The sequence below is a fragment of the Hyperolius riggenbachi genome, chromosome 12 (assembly GCF_040937935.1).
Source record: "Hyperolius riggenbachi isolate aHypRig1 chromosome 12, aHypRig1.pri, whole genome shotgun sequence".
In the NCBI taxonomy this organism is placed as follows: Eukaryota; Metazoa; Chordata; class Amphibia; order Anura; family Hyperoliidae; genus Hyperolius; species Hyperolius riggenbachi.
In genome coordinates this window covers 111,782,536-111,806,605 of record NC_090657.1, presented here as the reverse complement: position 1 = coordinate 111,806,605, position 24,070 = coordinate 111,782,536, and the positions used below count along the sequence as shown (strand labels likewise).

The 24,070-nt window shown below is 45.7% G+C and overlaps 1 protein-coding gene across 4 annotated transcripts in view; it reads right to left on the bottom strand.

Annotated features, from left to right (window-relative positions):
* Positions 1–24,070, bottom strand: part of TMEM94 (transmembrane protein 94) — a 264,228-nt gene that overhangs the window by 187,897 nt on the left and 52,261 nt on the right. For all 4 annotated transcript variants that reach the window (XR_011025302.1, XM_068263428.1, XM_068263426.1 and 1 more), the window contains exons 5-9: positions 23,527–23,663; positions 17,813–18,015; positions 13,344–13,495; positions 6,845–6,947; positions 5,457–5,543 (exon numbers count right to left, since the gene is read on the bottom strand). Coding sequence is in view for 3 of the 4 variants with exons in the window: in XM_068263428.1 (XP_068119529.1) it covers positions 5,457–5,543; positions 6,845–6,947; positions 13,344–13,495; positions 17,813–18,015; positions 23,527–23,663 (682 nt within the window). In the remaining variant the exon portion in view is untranslated. The remainder of the gene's footprint in view (positions 1–5,456; positions 5,544–6,844; positions 6,948–13,343; positions 13,496–17,812; positions 18,016–23,526; positions 23,664–24,070) is intronic.

Sequence of the window (24,070 nt, the reverse complement as noted above, 5' to 3'; positions counted from 1 at the left end):
GACCACTGCCTCATCCACCTGATTCCCAGCTACAGGAGGCGCCTTGAATCAGCTAAACCGGTCCTGAGATCAACCAAAGTGTGGTCAAACGAGGCCAAGCTCCAACTTCAGGCCTGCTTTGACTGCACAGACTGGAAGGCCATGGAATCACCAAACCTGGATGAGTGGGCAGACAACGTGAGCTCGTACATCAGGTTCTGCGAGGACTCCTGTATACCAACAAAAACTCACAAAGTCTACCCAAACAACAAGCCATGGTTCTCCAAGAAACTTCGGCAACTGCGCAGAAGCAAGGAAGCCGCACACAAGTCCGGGAACCAGGAGGATTACAGGAGGACAAGAAACTTGCTCGACAGGGAACTGAGAAGCGCTAAGAAAGGATACGCAGATAAGCTGAAAGAGGACCTCTCCTCAAACGACTCACAAGCCGTTTGGCGAGGGCTTAAAGCTGCCACTGGCTACAAGCCTCCCCCCAAAGCGCACCTCCCAGCACTGAGCTGGCGGAAGACCTCAGTGACTTCTACTGCAGGTTCAAGGAGAACGACGCTCCTGTGGAGCTTCCGATGCCAGAGGCCCCCCTCACTTCACCTCATACCGCAGAACCACCAGGACAAAACTTGCCTCCCCCAGCCCTAAATGAGTCAGACGTGGCGTGCCACCTGTCCAGGCTAAAGGCCAGGAATGCCCCAGGCCCTGATGGAGTGTCGCCAGCCTGCCTGAAAACATGCGCACAGCAGCTCGCTCCTATCCTTTCCTCCGTCTTCAACAAGTCCCTACAGTGTGGCAAAGTACCGGCATGCTTCAAGAGGTCCACCATCATCCATGTACCCAAAAAGCAGGGCGCGTCCGATCTCAATAATTTCAGGCCTGTCGCCCTTACATCGGTCATAATGAAAACTTTCGAAAAGGCAGTCCTGCCTCTCCTTAAACAGAAAACAGAAACCCAGCTAGACCCGTACCAATTTGCATACAGGGCAAATAGGTCGACCGACGACGCCATAAACATCTGTCTGGAGCTTGTCAACAACCACCTTGACAAACCAAATTCATACGCCAGGGTCCTCCTCCTCGTCTTCAGCTCGGCTTTCAACACCATTAGCCCCCATATACTACAAGAGAATCTGGCCGAGCTTGGGGTCCACCCCACACTCCAACTGTGGATCAATGACTTCCTCACAAACAGATCCCAGGTGGTAAAGCTGGGCTCCACCTCCTCGCAACCAAAGACCACTAACACGGGGGCCCCACAAGGCTGCGTCTTGTCACCATTCCTGTTCTCCCTGTACACGAACAATTGCAGATCCTCGGCAAGCTCTGTCAAGGTAATCAAATTTGCAGACGACACCACCATAGTCGGTCTGATCTCCAACAACGACGAGCAGGCATACCGCCAGCAAGTGGACAGGATTTGCCACTGGTGCAAGGAGAACAAGCTGGTCCTCAACAAGGCAAAAAACCGTGGAGATTATCATTGACTTTAGGAAACATGCCTCCTCCCCACCCCCACTGCACATTGGAGGTACGGCAGTGGAGGAAGTGCCCTGTGTCCGACTCCTGGGCACCACCATCTCCAACACCCTGAAGTGGAAGGCAAACACTGTCTCCACCCAGAGGAAAGCCCAGCAGAGGCTCTACTTCCTGTGGCAACTGAAGAAGTTCAGCATGCCACAAAAACTCCTGACGAACTTCTATACCACAACCATGGAATCCGTCCTCTGCTCTTCCATCCTTGTCTGGTATGCTGGCTCAACCGAAGGCGACAGACGCAAACTACAGAGGGTCATCAGGTCAGCGGAAAGGATCATCGGGAACACACTCCCTGCCCTTGACTCCCTCTACAATACCAGACTACGCTCCAGAGCACTGAAGATTGCCAAGGATCCCTCCCACCCTGGCCACCAGTTTTTCAATCAGCTCCCCTTGGAGCGGAGGTATCTGAGGTACCGGTCCATCTCAACAAAGACCACAAGACACAAAAACAGCTTCTTCCCCTCGGCTGTAACATGCTGTTCCTTATGTTTCTATGTAAATGCCCCAGAGCCGGCCTTTGGGGGGGGCAAGTGGGGCAATCGCCCCAGGCCCCGCGTCTGAAGGAGGCCCCGCATGCTCTGCAGGGTCCTCGGATTTCTCCGTGACAGTATCTAGTCACGGAGAAGCAAGCAGAAGAAGACTGGCCAATAACAGCAGCAGATTCCCATTAGCCAGTGCTGGAGCTGCTTTGGCCAGCCAATCATAGAGGAGTGAGGGAAGGACAATATTTTAAAATGTGCCTGATAGGCTGCGCTGTCTGCCTCTCATCCCTGCATTCATGCCATCTGTAACCAGCCAACTTGAGATCAAACTTTGTCCCTCTCGCCAGGATCCTCCCCCTCTCTACTACTGCAGCCCACAACAACCTGCTGTAACTGCAAGCTCTTCATGCAGGGGATTCCAGGAGGATGAGTATGGCTGGGGATCTGATCCTGTCCTCCATCAGACTGACACAAGCCTCTGGTGTTCCCCCGAGGAGAGGCAGCTGAGCTCACCAGCCACAAGTAGCAGGAAGTCCAGGCACCCAGCATGCCCTCCTCCTGCCATCCACAGCCCAGGACAGATACACTGAAAGAAGGTACTCAAATTACACACAAAGCTAAACAAAGGGTAGAGCAGGGCATACAATCCACTTGTAAGCACACACAGTGAGGCTGCTCACCCCTGCTCTGTACTCTGTTCCCAGTCCCTCCTGTGTGCTAACTCCTCTGGAGAACATCACATGCTTGTGTCAGCCTGATGGAGGAGGTGAGCAGGTTGCAGGAATGAGATCTGGGTCAGTATTGCTGCAGATAGCACTCTGGCATGCTGTGCTGGAAGAAGCTACTGAAGTGGTGCTTTGGGGGTAGATGGTAGAAAGTCTCTGCACACTGGAGAGATACCTCTCAGCTGCAATGTCCTGCCTGTTTTATTATGAAGATTTGTTTTTAAGGTACTAAGTCAGTACTTTATTTTGCTGGACATAAGACTGTCCTGCGCCTTTCTGCCTCTCCCCTGCTTTTTCACTTTTCTATGCTGTACTCTGCTTCCTACATTTCTGCTCCTCCACCTCTACCATTTTCTCTGGCTGCCCTTTCCTTCCTGTCTATCCCCCCTTTGCTTTGCACCAGTTCTCTCTCACTTTCCCTGCCCCTGTGGTGCCAGTATGCCCTAAATTGTTAGTATCTCCTTGAAGGAATATTTTTTTAAGTCTGAAAAAAAATGATTGTAATTTACCTGCAGCCCCCTGGAGTCCTCCTGTGCCTACAACATCCCCACCTGATCCCCTCTGGCCAGCAGCAGCGACCCACACAAAGCTGGTCCATCACTGCGAGTTGCCAGCTACTGTACGTAGTGCGGTCCAGAGCCACGCACACCCTGACAGCAGGCTCGCTGCCAGCTACTGTACATAGTGCGGTCCCGAGCCACGCACACCTTGACCGCACGCTTGCTGCCAGGAGCTCTGCACAGTACATGAAAATTACAGGTGCATGATCAGAGTGTGCATTGCTCGGGGCTGCACATGTGCAGTAGCCATCGCAGTAGCCATCAACTTGCTGCAAAATGTCAGCTTTATGGGGGTTGCCGCTGCTGGTCAGAGGGGATCAGCCAGGGGGCTGGAAGAAGCCCCAGGTAAGTTAAATTCATTTTTTTTCAGACTTAAGTATTTATTTAATGTCTTGAAGTAACAGTGGCAGTGGATGGATAGTGTACTGGTTAAGGGCTCTGCTTCAGGAGACCTGGGTTAAAATCTCAGCTCTTCCTGTTCAGAAAGTCAGCACTTATTCAGTAAGGGGCCCTTGGGCAAGACCCCATAACACTGCTACTGACTATAGAGCACGCCCTAGTGGCTTCAGCTCTGCCGCTTTGAGTCCACCAGGAGAAAAGTGCAATATAAATGTGGTGTGTGTTTAACCATATTGCGTCACACATGCACAATACAACTTTCAGTCTCTGAAAAACAACTAGCTGATTTCAGAGACATTTGCCCTATAATAGTGTGGTGATGCCCAGCCCAGAACCAGCAGCAGAAGCCGCCAAACCCACTGCACCACTTTCCATTTGGACTGCAACTTTACTTTAAGGGCTCTTTCACATTAGGGCAGACTTTGTGCGTTAACGCAAACGGAAGCCGTTTGCGTTAACCAAGGTAAGATGAAAGTCCATAGACTTTCATTTTACCTTTCACACTCGACGCTGCGTTTCGATGCGTTGCGGTTCCGACGCACCCGGGCGCAGTTTTTCCTCCAACGCACCCGCGAGCCGGCGTTTTCCGTCGGGTTTAATTACCAGCTACCGCCGCTGATTGCGTCGCACCGCAGATACCCGACGACACGCCGCAGGCAGACAACGCGTGCAGGAGAACGGCTCCTGTTCGCGTTGTCTGATGTGAAAGAGCCCTAAGTACAGCTGCAAGCAATAGCAGAGGCAGAAGGAGGTGAGTGATGTTCCACCTCCTCCTGCTATTTCTTGCTGCGCTACTAAAGTAATGGTGCAATCCAATCTTCAGTCTCTGAAACAGCGGATTTTCAGCTGTTTTTATGACACATGCACATGTATGCGAAACCAGGTGCCAACTGCGCATGTCTCCAAAACCAGCAGGTAATCCGCTGTTTCAAAGACTTAAAGTTTGATTGTCTGTGAGTAATGTGGCGCTAGCAGGATGATGCAATATAGCTAAGTCATTACGTTAAAACACTAACAATTTAGGTCATATTGACACCCCACCCACTCATCTTTATCTACTGCTTCTGTTCTCATCCCTATCTCTGCCCTATTTTGTCTTTCTCCATTCTTTATCTCTGCCTTTCCGATTTGCAGGATGGGGGGGGGGGGTCCAGTCATTCCTAGCTATGCCCCTGATCCACAGCGTGTGTGTATATCTGTGTGTCTCTAGGCCCCGCATATGACACCCGCCCCAGGCCCCACATACTCTAAGGCCGCCTCTGACATGCCCTGTACTCTTGTGCCAAGCCCAATTCCGGGCATGACCCAGTCGTGCTTGGCGAAATAAATGCGATCCTGATTCTGATCACCATAACATTAAATCAGCTATTCAAAGATAACTGCTGAAAGGTTAGCGTGTCATATTTTATGAAAAGGAGTTGTAATTTTGTAGTTAATAAATGCCTAAAGATTCACTTTCAGCTATGTGAATATTGGAGGTAAAAATAAAAATGTATTTAGATATAGGAATATACAAAGAAATAACAGGAGAAGAAATGTAAATACAATGAAGACTGTGGAATCCTATATACTAACCGAAGGTTGTAAATATGCACAGACCCGGAAGCACCTGAAGACAATTACCGTAGTATGCTGCCTCCTATGAGAGCACCTTCTCTCCTCTTTTCTGTTTTTCCAATTGTCCAACAAAATCAATATTTCCCCTGTCCAGATTATCACAATTATCACAACTGACTGCATCACATTACTGATTAGATTACCTGTAATTGAAGCAAGGCATAGGTAGCAGGTGGAATGCCAGGAGCATGGAAGATCAGCCTAAGGACATTAGTGATGAGGAAGGAAGCCTGTATGAAATAAAATAGAAGAAAAACAATTTTTGGAGAACAATCATAGCAAAAAAAAAAAAAATCTTTAACGAGGACCTTATTTCACTTTGTAGCTATGTGGCCCATCACTGGCCCCAGTCAAACATATTAAACTTGCTAGGTCAGCACACAGAATACCTAAAGCAAATCAGTATCAAAGTGTATCTTAAATCAGTGCATACATGTGGATTTCAAGCAATTACTTCATTATAATGCCTTGCCTGAAGTTCTTTAAATATTTTGTGTATTTCTATACAGTGATACTGTGAGCAGACTCCAACTCTTGCATGAATCTTTTAAAATGCTACAGCTAGGGTAAGTATAGAATTTTTGATAGCATTGCATTGACAGATCTTTAAAATGTTTTTACAAATGTATTTGTGCACACTTGTAGCAGCCTTATAACAGATTTCAAAAATAAATAAATGAAAGAGTCATTCATGTGAGTGGACCCTGTTATTCTATGTAAGAGACACCTGCTTCTTATGTATATTATTGCCCTGAATTGTCATTATCTAACAGAGTAATAAGCCTTGGGGTGTATGTGGTGTACATGTAAATGTAGTATACATTTAACATAGTAAGTTATTTTGATTGAAAAAAAACACATCTGTCTATCATGTTCAACCAGAAAGGAAAACACAAAAACAAGAATTAACACCATCCTGAACTAGCACATATCACAGTTGATCCAGGGAAAGGTTCCTCATTCCAGACATCGAAGTGCTGCGTTCCACAGGTCTTCTCCGTCTTCAATGCCACTCACTGTGCCTCTGCTAATCTGTAAGCACAGTGAGCGGCATTGAAGGTGGAGACCTGGGGAACGCAGCGTGGCAACTGGAACGCAGAAGTCAGGCGAGTCATTCCTCGTCCGCTGCGCCTGATGCTGATCTAATATCTGGAGGGAGAGAGCGCGGGAGGGGACCCAGGTGAGGAAAGTCTGCTCCACCCCTCCCCACTGTTGCTACCCCTCCTTCTTGCACTGTAAATCCCCCTCTAGTTCATGGCGGGCTCCCTTCCATGCGAGGCATGGGGCAATCATGCCGCCCTGATGCATGCTGCTGGCGGCGTCACTTGGCGTCATGGGCCCTCCCCCAGCTCCCTTATGCCTGGCCATGAAGGCCAATAAAAAAAATCGTAAAAAAACACCAGCAGCTAGGCTACCGCCCCCCCAACCTAAAGTGCCGCCCATGGCATTGAGGATATGGCCCGGTATACACACACGCGAGTGACGTTAAATTTTCGTAACTGAATTTTACAAAATAAATAAAATGACTCACCAGTATCGCTGGGACAGCATATAATAATATTACTGACTGAACAGTGAATCTTTCATTATCCATTGCAGTTACAGGGCGGGAGAGGGCCTGGTCCAGCCAGTTCCTAAGAAACAGTGATAATGTTTGGAACATTAGTAAAACATTAACTTTTTTTATTCCCATAAAGTGCACATAAAGTAGGACAAAGTAAGAAACACTTATCAAGCCCGACCACAGATGACTAAATATTTGAAAGTAAAAAAGTTATTGTGCTTGAATGTAATTAGAATCACACAGACTGAGGAAGTACACTCCCAAGTACTTCCTTGCCTCTTTGAAGTCCGACATATGATTTGCACCTCTGCATTGATGACACTGCCACAAGCTTGAAAATCAATAAAAAAAAACCAATAAGCACTTATGAATATCTAGGACAGCCCTACAACACTGAATAGAGGAAAATAAAGGGTTTTGTACAGCAACCATTCAGACATAATATAAAATTTACAAAGACTACCCAGCAGGGAATTAAATCCTAAAAATCAGAAACGAAATGGTAGCAAATGCATTGAAAACGGAAATGGTGACCAGGCATGATATAAATTAAAGGGAACTTGACAACTGCTTCCTTTACAATGCTAAATGCTTGTTAGAAGTATAGGCTCTAAAACGTAACTACATGGTATACTAGTACCTGTAAAATTGTACTTCTAGATGTCTAAACCCCCACTGTGGTCTATTTCTCCCTGTGCAGTGTGCATTCAACTGAGCCATGAGATGTTAACATAAGATGCACATCAATCATCCTCCAACAGGATGCTTCTCATTTGGTCAATGAGGCATCCCACTGGACAAAAAGGAGAGCAGGCTCTGTATGTTAAATGCTCAAGGATAAGTAAAGATTAACTTACGTGAACCTTTAAAGGAGAACTGTAGTGAGGTATATGGAGGCTGCCATATTTATTTCCTTTTAAGCAATACCAGTTGCCTGGCAGCCCTGCTGGTCTATTTGGCTGAAGAAGTGTCTGAATCACACCAGAAACAAGCATGCAGCTAATCTTGCCATATCTGTCAAAATTGTCAGAAACACCTGATCTGCTGTATGCTTGTTCAGGCCCTATGGCTGAAAGTATTAGAGGCAGAGGATTAGCAGGATAGCCAGGCAACTGGTACTGCTTAAATGGAAACAAATATGACAGCCTCCATATACCTCTCACTACAGTTCTCCTTTAAAGATACATACACAAACAAAAGGCAGTCATGCTCATCCTGCTGGGACTTACCGTATTTTTCAGAATATAAGACCTAATTTTTCTCCCCCAAAAGTGGGGAGAAAGTCTTATATTCCGAATATATGGTATCCTTAGATACTTACCTAAAGAGACTGAAGCCTCAGGATCCTACTGAGGTTTCCCTCGGTGCTTTGATGTCCACCGTCACTGAGCTTGGCCTCCTAGATTATGCTATGATTAAGGACCAGAGTGTGTCCGAAACATGTTAGCGAATCTTCAAGCTATGTAACCTGTATTTAATAAAGATTTTGATATATTTGGAGCATTGAGCGGAACTTCACCCTTTCTGCTGTCTACTGTTGGGGTATGAGTTGCCTGGTTCCTGCCCTGCTCCCATCTATCGGGGTTGAGCGGACTTCACTTTCTTCTACTCAGCCTCCTAGATTAGTGACAAGGCATTGTCGCTAATCATATCAGTGCCACGCAGCTCCTCTTTCTGAAGCATGGCCACGCAGTAGGCACGATAGCCCACGTGCAGTAAAGCTAGAGCTGCTCGTGTATGAGCAACTCTGTGCTACTGTGCATGCTCTGCCACACTCCTAACAGAGGAGTGCAGCCCCGATCGGGAGGAGAGCCGCGCTCAGCGACGGGATACATAGGAGCACCGGCATAGGAGCGTCGGCGTAAGCCTCAGTAGGTTCCTAAGGCTACCCTCTGTTTAGGAACGTATCTCATTTTGATCCCGAGCTTCGGCTCGTGATCACTTTAAGTGCATAGCACAGCGCACTAATGTTGTGAGACCGCCCCTCCATTGAAATCCTCCATTACAGATTCCTGTGCAGCATTGCGCCACACCGAATTGCATGGCTGCACAAACAGATCAACTTTTGCAGTGTGTAACACGTAGCCCCTGGGGCGAACTGCCGATACCTCCCAGTGCCTTTGCTAACAACTATACCACTGATGTCTTGTTGGGGTTTGTGAGAGGTCTGAGGTGTGACTCAGTACAGTGTGTGTACCCAGCAGGCTGTCCTGACATTCACAGTTCAGCTGATGTGCAATTATTTCCAACATGTTCAATCTGATTTCCGATCGATTTTCCATAGAACAGAAAATCGATTGGAAATTAGATTGAACGCGTTGGAAATAATCGATCTGGCAGGAAATCTGCCAGAAAATCTCATCGTGTGTACCTAGCATTAGGCTCTTTTTACTGCAATCAGGCACCAGGAGCCTGCAGCCTGCCTGCCTCCATGTTCCAAATTACAGGTCTACTACTGCTGCAGCTGTCACTGTGATATGCTTTGCCCCTGATCTGTGGGCTCTGACTTCAATCTGTGATCTGAAGCTCCAGAGAGAAAGTAAGCAAATAAGCAGGAGAGAGCCTGGAAGCAGAAAACAGGAACCTGTGCCGTAGCCAGTGTGTGAACTAAGCCAAGTACAAACGTGTAGCTAAACAACAGTACACTTACATAATACACACATGTCCTGTTACCCAGTGCTGTCTTGCTCTCAGCTCTACTTTGCTGTGCCTTGGTCCTTGCCTCATATTAATTTAATATACAGTACAGACCAAAAGTTTGGACACACCTCATTCAAAGAGTTTTCTTTATTTTCATGACTATGAACATTGTAGATTCACACTGAAGGCATTCAAACTATGAATTAACACATGTGAACGTATAGTACATAACCAAAAAGTGTGAAACAACTGAAAATATGTCATTTTCTAGGTTCTTCAAAGTAGCCACCTTTTGCTTTGATTACTGCTTTGCACACTCTTGGCATTCTCTTGATGAGCTACAAGAGGTAGTCACCTGAAATGGTCTTCCAACAGTCTTGAAGTAGTTCCCAGAGATGCTTAGCACTTGTTGGCCCTTTTGCCTTCACTCTGCGGTCCAGCTCCCCCCAAATCATCTCGATTGGGTTCAGGTCTGGTGACTGTGGAGGCCAGGTCATCTGGCACAGCACCCCATCACTCCTCTTCCTGGTCAATTAGCTCCTATACAGCCTGGAGGTGTGTTTGGGGTCATTGTCCTGTTGAAAAATAAATGATGGTCCAACTAAATGCAAACCGAATGGAATAGCATGCCGCTGCAAGATGCTGTGGTAGCCATACTGGTTCAGTATGCCTTCAATTTTGAATAAATACCCAACCGTGTCACCAGCAAAGCACCCCCACACCTCCTCCTCCGTGCTTCACGGTGGGAACCAGGCATGTAGAGACCATCTGTTTACCTTTTCTGCGTCGCACAAAGACACGGTGGTTGGAACCAAAAATCTCAAATTTGGACTCATCAGACCAAAGCACAGATTTCCACTGGTATAATGTCCATTCCTTGTGTTCTTTAGCCCAAACAAGTCTCTTCTGCTTGTTGCCTCTCCTTAAGATATTCTACCATGAAGGCCTGATTCACACAGTCTCCTCTTAACAGTTGTTCTAGAGAGGTGTCTGCTGCTAGAACGCTGTGTGGCATTGACCTGGTCTCTAATCTGAGCTGCTGTTAACCTGCGATTTCAGAGGCTGGTGACTCGGATGAACTTATCCTCCACAGCAGAGGTCTTCCTTTCCTGGGGCGGTCCGCATGTGTTTCTTTATAGCGTTTGATGGTTTTTGAGACTGCACTTGGAGACACTTTCAAAGTTTTCCCAATTTTTCGGAGTGACTGACTGACCTTCATTTCTTAAAGTAATGATGGCCACTCGTTTTTCTTTACTTGGCTACATTTTTCTTGCCATAATACAAATTCAGTCTATTCAGTAGGACTTTCAGCTGTGTATCCCACTGACTTCTCCACAATGCAACTGATGGTCCCAACCCCATTTATGAAGCAAGAAATCCCACTTATTAAACCTGACAGGGCACACTTGTGAAGTGAACACCATTTTAGGTGACTACCTCTTGAAGCTCATCAATAGAAGGCCAAGAGTGTGCAAAGCAGTAATCAAAGAAAAAGGTGGCTACTTTGAAGTACCTAGAATATGACATATTTTCAGTTGTTTCACACTTTTTGGTTATGTACTATACTTCCACATGTGTTAATTCATAGTTTGGATGCCTTCAGTGTGAATCTACAATGTTCATAGTCATGAAAATAAAGAAAACTCTTTGAATGAGAAGGTGTGTCCAAACTTTTGGTCTGTACAGTATGCTCTGATCTCCTATAATCTATGAGCACATTCACTGAATTGATTTGAACTGTGAACTCTATCCGGCTGCTTGGAGGGAAAAAGGGCCATAAGACGCCCCTCCACTATATAAGCAGCAGGTTTAGTATATTTTTCCCCCGATTTTTGCCCTCTAAACGTAGGTGCATCTTATATTCTGAAAAATACAGTAAATAGAGTGACACTGAAGTGAAAATAAACTTATGAGATAATGAATTGTACTGAATGTGTAGTACGGATAATTAATAGAACAATAGTCGCAAAGAAACGAGTTTCATATTTTTATTTTCTGTTATATAGCTTTATTTATTACACTGCATCATTCTGCCATATTTGCAGTTTAGAAACCACACTGTATTTTAATCTGTAAAACAGAGCAGAGCTAATGGCCCTTTGAAATTTCCTGCAGTAAAACCTTATCTCAAGCTGTCTCTCACGGTTTCTTGGCTGTTTTTAGTGGATCTGAACTCAGAACTTCCTCTCTGCTGTAAAAGATAAGCAACAGCATAATAACCTTTAAAGAAAAAGATTTCTTTGTTACAGCTGATCCAATTCTGCAATACATCTGCAGTGTGTCCAGCTCCTGCTTTAGTGGAAGCAGATATAGGGTTAAAGGAATACTGTAGGGGGGGGTCAAGGGAAAATGAATTAAACTTACCCAGGGTTTTTAATGGTCCCCCGCAGACATCCTGTGCCTGTGCAGCCACTCACAGATGCTCCGGCCCTACCTGCGGTTCACTTCTGGAATTTCAGACTTTAAAGTCTGAAAACCACTGCGCCTGCATTGCCGTGTCCTCGCTCCCGCTGATGTCACCAGGAGCGCACGGCGCAGGCACAGACCATACTGGGCCTGCGCAATGCGCTCCTGGTGACATCAGCGCGAGCGAGGACACAGCAACGCAGGCACAGTGGTTCTCCCCGTCTGCGATATAAGTGGTTGCCTAACCTTGGCAACCCATTTTTTTGTGAGTATATTTACTTCTACTTATGTTTCACACCGATTATCTCACAATAATACACTATTGGGGGCTCTCGATTGTCTTTCTTTCTCTCCCAACTTACTTTTTACAATATTCACTTATAAATGAGTCTGTGTTTGCCCATTGTAAAATCTTTCTTCTTCCTGACTTACATTCTGAAATTTATCACTGATGGTGACATCTTTAGTTCTGCCAGGTGATCTGTACCGAATATTAGTTACTGAGAGTTCTTTACACAAAGGGAGATATTGCTTGCTTGGCAGTTGAAAAAATCCGTTATTTCCCACAATGCAACGAGGTTCACAGACAGCAAACTGTCAGGACCTTGGTTATGACCTTACTATCCCAGCCAGCTACTTTTTCATGCCACCCAGCTAGAAATCATTTCTGGGGAGAACACGGTTATTGAAACATCATACTCTGGAGTGAAATTTCACAGGTTTAGTTTATTGTACAGGGTGAAGCACAAAAGACCAGCCTGGCTGCCTGTCATGTGCGATTCTACAGATAGATGCTGGCCGGTCTGCACCTTAATGAGGCCTGTTTCACCTGCATTTGCTACCATATGGGAGCATTACCCATACGGCAGCAAATGCAGGCGAAACAGGCTTCACTAACCACTTAAAGAGAATCTGTACTCTAAAATTCTTACAATAAAAAGCATAGCATTCTATTCATGTTGTTCTCCTGGGCCCCTCTGTGCTGTTTCTGCCACTCCCTGCTGCAATCCTGGCTTGTAATTGCCAGTTTTAGGCAGTGTTTACAAACAAAAGACATGGCTTGTGATAGGCTCAGAGAAGCTCAGTCTGTGACTCACACAGCCTGCAGGGGGGGGGGGGGGGGTGAAGAGGGTGTGTATAGCTTCTATCCTATCACAAACAGAGCAGCACATTCCAGCCTGGGTGCCTGAGCCTGACAAAGATGACAGAGAAGATTAGATCATATAACAGAGATAATACAGCCACTGTGCAACTAGGAAAGGCTGCAGTAACACAGACCACATTAGAACATGTATAGGAACTTATAGGATAGAAAAAATAAGGCTGAAAATTTTGGTACAGGGTCTCTTTAAGGACCACAGGCTTTAAAACTATTGCACATATTTTCCCCAGAGAGCCACAAAGATAACCATGTTCTCACCTGATATTCTCCAGCACAGGAGTTTTCATGACACGGAATAGATGATGCTGCTGAGGCTCTTGTGGCACATGCTTGCTTTCAGCATGAGGAGATGGTGGTGGAGAGAAAGGAGGAAACATATCGCCTGGTTCTAAAACTATATGCTCATCATCCTGTAAACAGCAAAATAAATATACTGAACTCTCTTTCACTTAAAGGCCAACTATTATTACACATGTTACTATTTAATTCACAAAATAGATTTTTTTTTTTAACACAAAGCAACCAGACATGTAATTAGACAGGTAATCCAGAGGTGTCAATAGTGGTCGTTAACCCTCCACCTAGGACTCCCATCCAAACTGTCCTCCATAGCCACAGCACTCCCTCTACTTCCTAGTTGTGCTGCAGGAAGTAGAGGGAGTGCTGAGGCTACAGAGGGCAGATCGCACAGGAGAACTATACTGAAATCTATTAAAAAAAAATCAATTCCTAATGTATGCCACAGATCAGATAGATCCTTGTCAGATTTGATATGACAGAGCGCCATCTGATGGTCATCTACAATTGTATGGCCATCTTAAAGAGAACCCGAGGTGGCATTTCATTACGTTAGTAAGGCACAGAGGCTGGTTGTGCACACTAACACCAGCCTCTGTTGCCCCGTCGTGTGCCTCAAAGACCCCCCTGCTCGCCGCTATAGCCCCCGCAGTGCTGGCGACACGCAGCGCGTCGCCAGCACAATGTTAACCCTAGCGCTGTCTGTCAGCGCCGCTCCCCCGCCTCCTCCGCATCGCCGCTACCCGCCCGCGTCCCTTCCCTCCAATCAGCGGGAGGGAAGGGACGCGGGGGTATAGCGGCGAGCAGGGGGGTCTTTGAGGCACACGATGGGGCAACAGAGGCTGGTGTTAGTGTGCACAACCAGCCTCTGTGCCCCACTAACGTAATGAAATGCCACCTCGGGTTCTCTTTAAAGGGTGGTAGAGTGTGTGTTGTTGGATGCACATCCCAAGGAAGGTCCCTTCTGACATCATATGCAGTTGCTGACAAGGGGACACAATGCTTCCTTCAGCTTTAATAAAGTAGGTACATACAAGATAAGCTTAAATTTATAACAAATACTGTATATCCTCGAGTATAAGTCTAGAAATTTAGGTCCAATTCACTTTATAAAAAGTATAGGGGTTGACTTATACATGAGTGACATGCAACGCTGAGCACACTGAGTAATGTGTGTACTAATAGTGACATTCTCATTTGCAGCAATTTCCCCTTTGGTAAGTGACACTTTTTGAAAAATTCAATAAAAATGATTGGAACAGGTAAGTGACACTTTCAGGAAAGGGAATGCCAAGAATACACAGGTCTGAAAGTCCTAGCCACAACAATTAACAAGGAAAGGGGCAGGGAGGAAATACTGGGCTGCATAAAAGGGAGTAAATAATTGCAGCACTTGGGGGCCTGGGAGGGGGGGGGGTTGGGGGGAGTATTGGCTGCACGTAAAGTGACACTTAAAACTAAAAAAATGAGTTTTACTCACCTGGGGCTTTTCTCAGCTCCCTGCAGCTGATCGGTGCCCTCGCCGTGTCCCTCCGATCCCCCCGGCCCCACTTCCGGTTTCGCCGTCACTGTTCGTCAGGCTGGGAACGCGAGTGATTCTTCTCGTTCCCAGCAACAATATCTCCCCCTATGCTGCTATTGCGGCCTTCCTTGCTGGCTTTCCTTTTCCGGCTTAAGGTTCACTTTAAGGGACAGGAGGGGCTGCAATACTGTATGCAGTACAGTCATTAACCCCTCCTGAGCCCCAGGTGCAGCCATTACATTTGCTAGGTAGACTTGAGTCAAATTCCAGCTTAAAGAGAAACTCCGACCAATAATTGAACTTTATCCCAATCAGTAGCTGATACCCCCTTTTACATGACAAATCTATTGCATTTCACAAACAGACCATCAGGGTGCGCTGTATGACTGATTTTGTGATGAAACCCCTCCCACAAGAAACTCTGGTACTGCGGTACTCTGGGCAAACTGCCACAATGTAACAATGTTCACAGACAGGAAATGGCTGTTTACAGCTGTCTCTAACAGCCAAAACAGCTAGGAGCAGCTAAATAACCTGCCCACAGTAAAAACGTCACCATGTAATAAATGTCAGAATGTAAATCTGGGAGAGGAAAGATTTTACAATGAGCAAACACTGACTAAATCATTTATACATAATTATTGTAAAAATGAAGCACTTTTTTTATTACATTATTTGGAGTTCCTCTTTAAGAGGTTTGAATATTGGTGTCGACTTATATACGAGGTCGACTGGTATTCGAGTACAGGGAGTGCAGAATTATTAGGCAAGTTGTATTTTTGAGGAATAATTTTATTATTGAACAGCAACCATGTTCTCAATGAACCCAAAAAACTCATTAACCTCTTGACGACCAGCTAACACCAATTGGCGCAAACTGGTTGTCTGCGGGTTTCCATGGAAACCGTTCCATGTCAGTTCACGGAGGGTGTCTCCGTGAACTGCCTACGAGCCTCCGATCGCGGCTCGCAGGCAAAATGTAAACACGTGGGGAAGAAATCCGCGGTGTTTGCACTGTATGTCGCTGCAGCAGCGCCGTAAAGGAGATCGCTGATCCCCGGCCTCTGATAGGCCAGGGATCGCCGCCGTCTGATAGGCTGAAGCCTATCAGAGGCGGTACATGACGTATTGCCGTCCTGTACCGCCCACAGAGCCAGGGAGAGGGAGGGAAGGAGAGGGAGGGGGGAATAGCGCTGCGGAGGGGGGCTTTGAGGAGCCCCCCCCCCCCCGCAAGGCCCAGCAGAGCGGCGGCGATCAGACCCCCACCAGCAGGACATACCCCTAGTGGGGAAAAAAGGGGGGGGGGGGAAGTCAGATCGCCCTGCCTGCAATACGATCTGTGCTGGGGGCTGAAGAGCCCACCCAGCACAGATCAATGGGAAATCACTTGGTCGGCAAGTGGTTAATATCAAAGCTGAATATTTTTGAAAGTAGTTTTTAGTTTGTTTTTAGTTTTAGCTATTTTAGGGGGATATCTGTGTGTGCAGGTGACTATTACTGTGCATAATTATTAGGCAACTTAACAAAAAACAAATATATACCCATTTCAATTATTTATTTTTACCAGTGAAACCAATATAACATCTCAACATTCACAAATATACATTTCTGACATTCAAAACCAAAACAAAAACAAATCAGTGACCAATATCGCCACCTTTCTTTGCAAGGACACTCAAAAGCCTGCCATCCATGGATTCTGTCAGTGTTTTGATCTGTTCACCATCAACATTGCGTGCAGCAGCAACCACAGCCTCCCAGACAATGTTCAGAGAGGTGTATTGTTTTCCCCCCTTGTAAATCTCACATTTTATGATGGACCACAGGTTCTCAATGGGGTTCAGATCAGGTGAACAAGGAGGCCATGTCATTAGTTTTTCTTCTTTTATACCCTTTCTTGCCAGCCACGCTGTGGAGTACTTGGACGCGTGTGATGGAGCATTGTCCTGCATGAAAATCGTGTTTTTCTTGAAGGATGCAGACTTCTTCCTGTACCACTGCTTGGAGAAGGTGTCTTCCAGAAACTGGCAGTAGGACTGGGAGTTGAGCTTGACTCCATCCTCAACCCAAAAAAGGCCCCACAAGCTCATCTTTGATGATACCAGCCCAAACCAGTACTCCACCTCCACCTTGCTGGCGTCTGAGTCGGACTGGAGCTTTCTGCCCTTTACCAATCCAGCCACAGGCCCATCCATCTGGCCCATCAAGACTCACTCTCATTTCATCAGTCCATAAAACCTTAGAAAAATGAGGCTTGAGATATTTCTTGGCCCAGTCTTGACGTTTCAGTTTGTGTGTCTTGTTCAGTGGTCGTCATCTTTCAGCCTTTCTTACCTTGGCCATGTATTGCACACATCCTGCTTTTGGGCACTCCAGTGATGTTGCAGCTCTGAAATATGGCCAAACTGGTGGCAAGTGGCATCTTGGCAGCTGCACGCTTGACTTTTCTCAGTTCATGGGTAGTTATTTTGCACCTTAGTTTTTCCACACGCTTCTTGCGACCCTGTTGATTATTTTGAATGAAACACTTGATTGTTCGATGATCACGCTTCAGAAGCATTGCAATTTTAAGAGTGCTGCATCCCTCTGCAAGATATCTCACTATTTTTGACTTTTCTGAGCCTGTCAAGTCCTTCTTTTGACCCATTTTGCCTAAGGAAAGGACGTTGCCTAATAATTATGCACACCTGATATAGGGTGTTGATGTCATTAGACCACACCCCTTTTCATTACAGAGATGCACATCACCTAATATGCTTAATTGGTAGTAGGCTTTCGAGCCTATACAGCTTGAAGTAAGACAACATGCATAAAGAGGATGATGTGGTCAAAATACTCATTTGCCTAATAATTCTGCACTCCCTGTATATACGGTAAGCAGATAACAGTAATGTTTCTATCATTTTACCTTCATACCCCTGAGAGATGCAAATGATTCTTGACCAGGTCTTAAAGCAATGACATCTCCATCCACAAGCAGGCTTACTGGAAGATTAACAAGCCGTCCATCTCTGTAAACCCAGTGAAGAGACCAGGAAGGAGAGGATGGCATGTACAGATCAGGATACATGCTGTCCCTCCATACCAGTTCATTGCCATTACTGAGAACTTCTAGGATATCAAAATAGAGAGTGTTAGAAAACAAGACACAGTATAAACATGGAAATCTTAAATGCAAAAATACAAATACAAATAAAATGATCATCCTAACCTACATTCACTGCATCGGAGTATTACATAAGATTGGTTGAAAAAAAGCCATCCATTTACCAAGTTCAACCAGGAAATATGTTACAATACTAGTCCGCACCCTTATATATGAAAGCTGGTATATCATATGCTGCTGGGCAGGCTGGCCTGATGCCAGGTTACCTGCCCCTCCCCCCCCCCCCTCCTCCAAGTATTTCCTGCCCAACCCGCATAGTATTCCCTGGTCATCTAGTGGTCCCCCACCAACTCCCAAATGTATTCCCTGGCCATCTAGTGGACCCCCCTTAATAGTATTCCCTGGCCTAGTGGGTCCTATCCCCCCTCCTTATTTGTGGTGGGTCTTTCAGCCCTTCCCCATAGCATTTCCTGGCCTAGTAGTGGACCACTTTTAGAGTCTTTAGGCGCTCCGAGCTTACATATTTCACAGTACAGATACGATTTGTTATTTGATCTGAGGAAGTGAAAATTGGTCTTGTGGTAAGCCAGTTATATTTCATCATCTTACACACCTATATATTAGATCCACTGCTTTTGGGTCCCCTCCTCTTTCCCAGTTATAGCCTATACAGTTCCCCCGTTGTTTTGTGGGGGTTGAGATTTGTTTTCGTTTGCTAAACTTGAACATCTGCCTTTTTTCCCCTGGAGTGCGACCCACACAATTGGAAAACAGAGAACCCGAGTGGGGATGGAACTACCTCATCTCCTTTTATACTGTGGTTGCTGGTTTTGCAACCTACCTTTGTGAGTACCATTGCTTTACCTTATTAATTCAAGATACTACTAGTCCACATACTACACCATAAGGGGCTTTTGGTGTGTCTGTTTTTTTATCCTGTCTATACTAGAAGGTCCTTGAACTCCTCTGGTTACTATGTACTCCTTGCTTTCAGTTTATCTCCTAATACCTTGAAATCATTTTGAGGACCTGCCATCTGCCACTAGCTTGGTCATTGGTACCACTTGTGTACCATGACAGCCCCACCCTATAATTGGTCAACTCAGTCCACTATATGCCGAACCCAAACATTTGGAATAAAAACACACTTCACAGCATTCATGGTTCCTTCAACAGATCATGGTGTCGTTAACAGAGCTCTTTGCCTAATAATCAAATCCCTTACAACCAGTATCCATCTTGCTTTTGCTGCACCCTTATTCCTATTCTCATGGCAGTGGTCTTTCCTTAATATCATGTAAACAAGCAAATTTATTGAGGGACTACTCAGGACTAGACTCCCTACCCCTTCTGGGACCCTACTAGCAGCAACCTCTGTGTCTTACTCCAACTGTACTCCACCCTTTGCGTCCTCACTGGTTCCAGTGCGTGTCTGAATTGTGAGATCAAAGTTCTTTTCCATGTTGTCAATATATCTCAGTGTTGCAAGCCACTCATTTAGCTCTGTGATTTCAGCTGTTAATTGAGCAACACATACACAGAGCATCAGTAAAGCACCCTAAAATCTGCCGATCAAGGTATGCATTCATTTTGAAGGATGCACACTGTACTGCACTGTCCAACAGAATGACCATGATATGGGAATCATTTATCGTAAACTGTTGTCGTAATAATCTATAGGGGTGAAGAAGTAAGATGATGTTGCTGTATGGGATGCGGTACATCGATAGATTTGGTAGGTAATATGGGCACATTCGGGAGATTGCGCTGCAACCTCCACACACCGGGGTTTTTATACGACAATATGCATAACACCCAGTGGACGTTAATTTGCATAAAGGTAAGAAGACGACTGGGAGGCGAAATTATGGTAAAGAGGGTGGACTTTTACATAAATCCAATCCAGGATCAGAGAGAGCGTTATTTAGCATCCGTAAGCCGCAGAGACTGTGTTCCCGATGAGTCGTATGTGATGTGACAAACCTGGTACTGAGGAGTCTCTGACTGCATCCAACACATCCTGAATACAGGTGGGAAGCCAGGAGAATTGTGGGACACCAGCTAGGATGGTCAAACAGGAAGAATGTGCAGGACAAAGCCAACCGACTACAATTCTATGCCACCTTTTAACCGTATGAATTGTACGTGCAATAGCAAAATAAATTTCTACTTTATTTTGCACTATAAACTGTATTATTATTTTAATGAAAAGTTATGTTCTGAAGAGGTGAATTGACTGAAGCCCATGTAATGCCTCACAGGGCCATTGTAATAGACCATTGTAACAGTGGTCAAATGGACTCCGTGAGTAGAGATGGCCCGAACGATTCGCCCACGAACTTGTTTGCATCGAAACCCGAATACATAGCGAGTTCGACCCGCCCCCTATACTACATAATTGGGCTAAACTTTGACCCTCTACATCACAGTCAGCAGACACATGGCATCCAATCAGGCTGCACTCTCTCCTGGGCCCCCACCCCCCTTATAAAAGGCAGCAGCGTAGGCCATTTACTCACTCGGTCTGCAGCCTGCTTTAGTGAGAGAAGGGAGAGGTTGCTGCAGAGATAGGGAAAGCGTTAGTTAGGTCTTGTTAGCTTGCTCCTTGCTAATATTTGTTGCTGAAAAGCACCACAAAAAAAAGCTCTTTTGAGAGCTAATGTTCTTGTGATGTGTTTTTTTTTGTGTGTGTGTGTGCCACTGACACTGCATATACAGCCCTGTCTGTCGCCGCTGACCCTTGCTAATTGCTATACTGTGCCAGGCCCAGCACAGTCAGTGTATACCTTTCACTGCATCTGTGCGACTGCACATTGTATTATACCAGCAGTCAGTGTATACCTTTCACTGCATCTGTGTGACTGCACACTTTATTATACCAGTCACTGCATACCTTTCACTGCATCTGTGTGACGGCACATTGTATTATACCAGCAGTCAGTGTATACCTTTCACTGCATCTGTGTGACTGCACACTGTATTATACCTGTCACTGCATACCTTTCACTGCATCTGTGCGACTGCACATTGTATTATACCAGCAGTCAGTGTATACCTTTCACTGCATCTGTGCGACTGCACATTGTATTATACCAGCAGTCAGTGTATACCTTTCACTGCATCTGTGTGACTGCACACTGTATTATACCTGTCACTGCATACCTTTCACTGCATCTGTGTGACTGCACATTGTATTATACCAGCAGTCAATACCTTTCACTGTATCTGTGTGACTGCTGCTCACCTTTCCCGTGGTATTGTTCGTGGCTGGGGGGGGGAGGAGGAGAAGAACTTACCCAACATCACTGAGGAAGAGCAAGAGGAGATGGATAGTAGATCGGCATACAACTTTGTGCGGATGGGGTCTTTCATGCTGTCCAGCCTGTTGAGGGACCCCCGTATAAAAAAGCCTCAAGGGGAATTACCTGTACTAGGTGGCAATGCTACTAGACCCTCGGTATAAGCACAAAGTGGCGGAGATGTTACCAAATTTCCAGAAGGCAGAAAAGTTGCAGCACTTGCACAATAAGCTGGCAAGTATGCTTTACAGTGCATTTAAAGGGAACCAGAGATGAACGATTCACACAAAATAAACATATCAGTTGATAGCTTGTAAAGAATAAATGCTCTACCTGATAATTTCGCCACTCTGGTGTGCCTTTTTGAGTGTTTTTTATCCATTATTGCTCCAGGAAATATCCAATATGGCCGCCGGCTCATATCCCTTCTGCTTCCGGGTTAGGAGTTGTTCTGGATGTGCTGTCTAGGCTATATGAGACTAGAGACAAGCAGGGCTGCTGCAGCCTTTCATCTGTCTGCTTTCAACTATTATTCTGGCATGCTGTGTGGCTGCCTGTAGGAAGTGTCTCTCATAGAAATGAAACTGCATACAGTAGATAATGACTGGCTGCACACTGCACACAGATACACTTGTGTGTGTCAGAGCTTCTTTCTCGGCAGCAGCAGCCCCTCCCATGTCAACAGCTCTGAGTATGAAATCTGAGCCAGGAGGGGGAAGGCTTGGGCTTGAAAAGACTCCACAGAAGAGTGACTCAGCTATAATGATTCCAGGTCAAACCTAGACTGAGTCAGCCGGTGGATTCTTATCACAGTTGATAACAGATAGATTAGACTGAGAAGAATAAAACTAAAAGCAGGGTAGGTGTTTACTGTCATGTTCCCACTGATAAATGTAATAAAATACATGAGGGTGCTTCGTCTCTGGTTCTCTTTATGGTGATGTCACAGCACAACGGAATAAAAGTGCCACTGCCAGTAATCTCCCTCCTCCTCCCATGTTCACGCAGGCAAGGACAGGACGCTCTAGTGATCTCATGAAGATGTCGGACATGTGGGCTTTCTGTAGTCCAACGCCTCGCCTTAGCCCTTCCAGATCCACCCTCCACCAACGCCTCGACCGGCAGGTAGCCGACTACCTGGCTTTAACTGCGGATATAGACACTCTGAGCAGCGATGAACCCCTGGACTACTGCGTGCGCAGGCTTGACCTGTGGCCAGAGCTGTCACAATTTGCCATCCAACTTTTGGCTTGTTTGTATTGGAGAGCTGGCAGGCACTCGGGTGATGCTGGAGATAGCTGGCTGTAGTGGACACCCAGTAAAACTATGTGCTCAAGACAAGTGCAAGATCATGCATAAAAATACAAAGAACAAGAAAAGTCTGGCACTATAGTTTAATATAGCATGGTGACACAAAGTAGCAAAGTACAAAAAATTGCTTTGCATGTAAGTGACAGACTTGACAGGCATCAAGAAAACGTGTCATCACAAGAGGTGTCAAATGGCTATACCTGGGTGTCAGTGGGAGGCAGCAGGGGTGGGCGCCAATAGGTGCACAGCCTAACAACCGTTTTGCAAGGCAGACACCAAGCTTCTTCCGAGGTGTGCACACAACTTCTGAAGGAGAAGGAGACTTCCGAGTGTCGGGTTGCCATTGCTACGGAATGGCAAACATAAGCTGGAGATGGGCGCGTCATGATCTTCCCTTCGGCTCCTGCTTCCGATGCATTCAGGAGCAGTGACGCACCCTCCTCCAGCTTATGTTTGTCGTTGCGTAGCAATGGCAGCCCGACACACGGAAGTCTCCTTCTGGGGTGGATTGGCTGGACTGAATAGGAGCAAGAGCGGTTGTCTCTTGCTCCTCATAGCAGGCTTTGGCAGGTCACGTGCTCTATAATGCGTTCTGATGTGGGGGAAGATGAAACTAGGATAATGCACTGTCGCACTGTAAAAAATGAATCCCCTCTCACATAATGAGCTGTCCCATTACCTGTCGCCATCAGTTTGTCAGATGCCGTCTATAAGGTACATTTTAAAAAAAAAAGCTACACTGCACAGCAGAAAGATATGCTGTGTTCGCACAGACTGTTGCAATTTTGATTTATGCTACAGACAGAAATTGGTTAAGTTTGATAGTACTCCTTTAACATAAAAAGGCTGCTATGTATCCAGCATCTATTCTGATATCAGGCTCTTTAGATAAAATAGGTAATATACCTTCAATCTGCATGATGATCCTTTGCACTCTGCCTTCCACCTCCGTCAGCTTTAGAAGCTCTTGTCGCCTCATCAAAAAGAGATCGAGCAAAAGCAGCAGCAAAAGGGAGCATGCATTACCCACTTCCGATCCTTGGCTTCAGGGGTTCAAAATAAAAAAAAAAAAAGGTTTAAATACATTTCACAAATACATTTAATATACACAATTAAGTATGATAATTAGTAAGAACAAAAGTTTGTCTAAAACAGATGGCAATAGGCAGATGTTGATCATGCATTTGCTGGCAAAGCATCCAGTGCATCCAGAAAATATTCACAGCGTATCACTTTTTCCACTTTTTGTTATGTTGCAGCCTTTTTCCAAAACGGATTAAATTCATTTTTTTTCTTCATAATTCTACACACAACACCCCATAATGACAACATGAAAAAATTGACTTGAGGTTTTGGCAAATGTAAGTAATTAACAGAGAAATCACATGTGCATAAAGTATTCACAGCCTTTGCTCAATACTTTGTCGATGCACCTTTAGCAGCAATTACA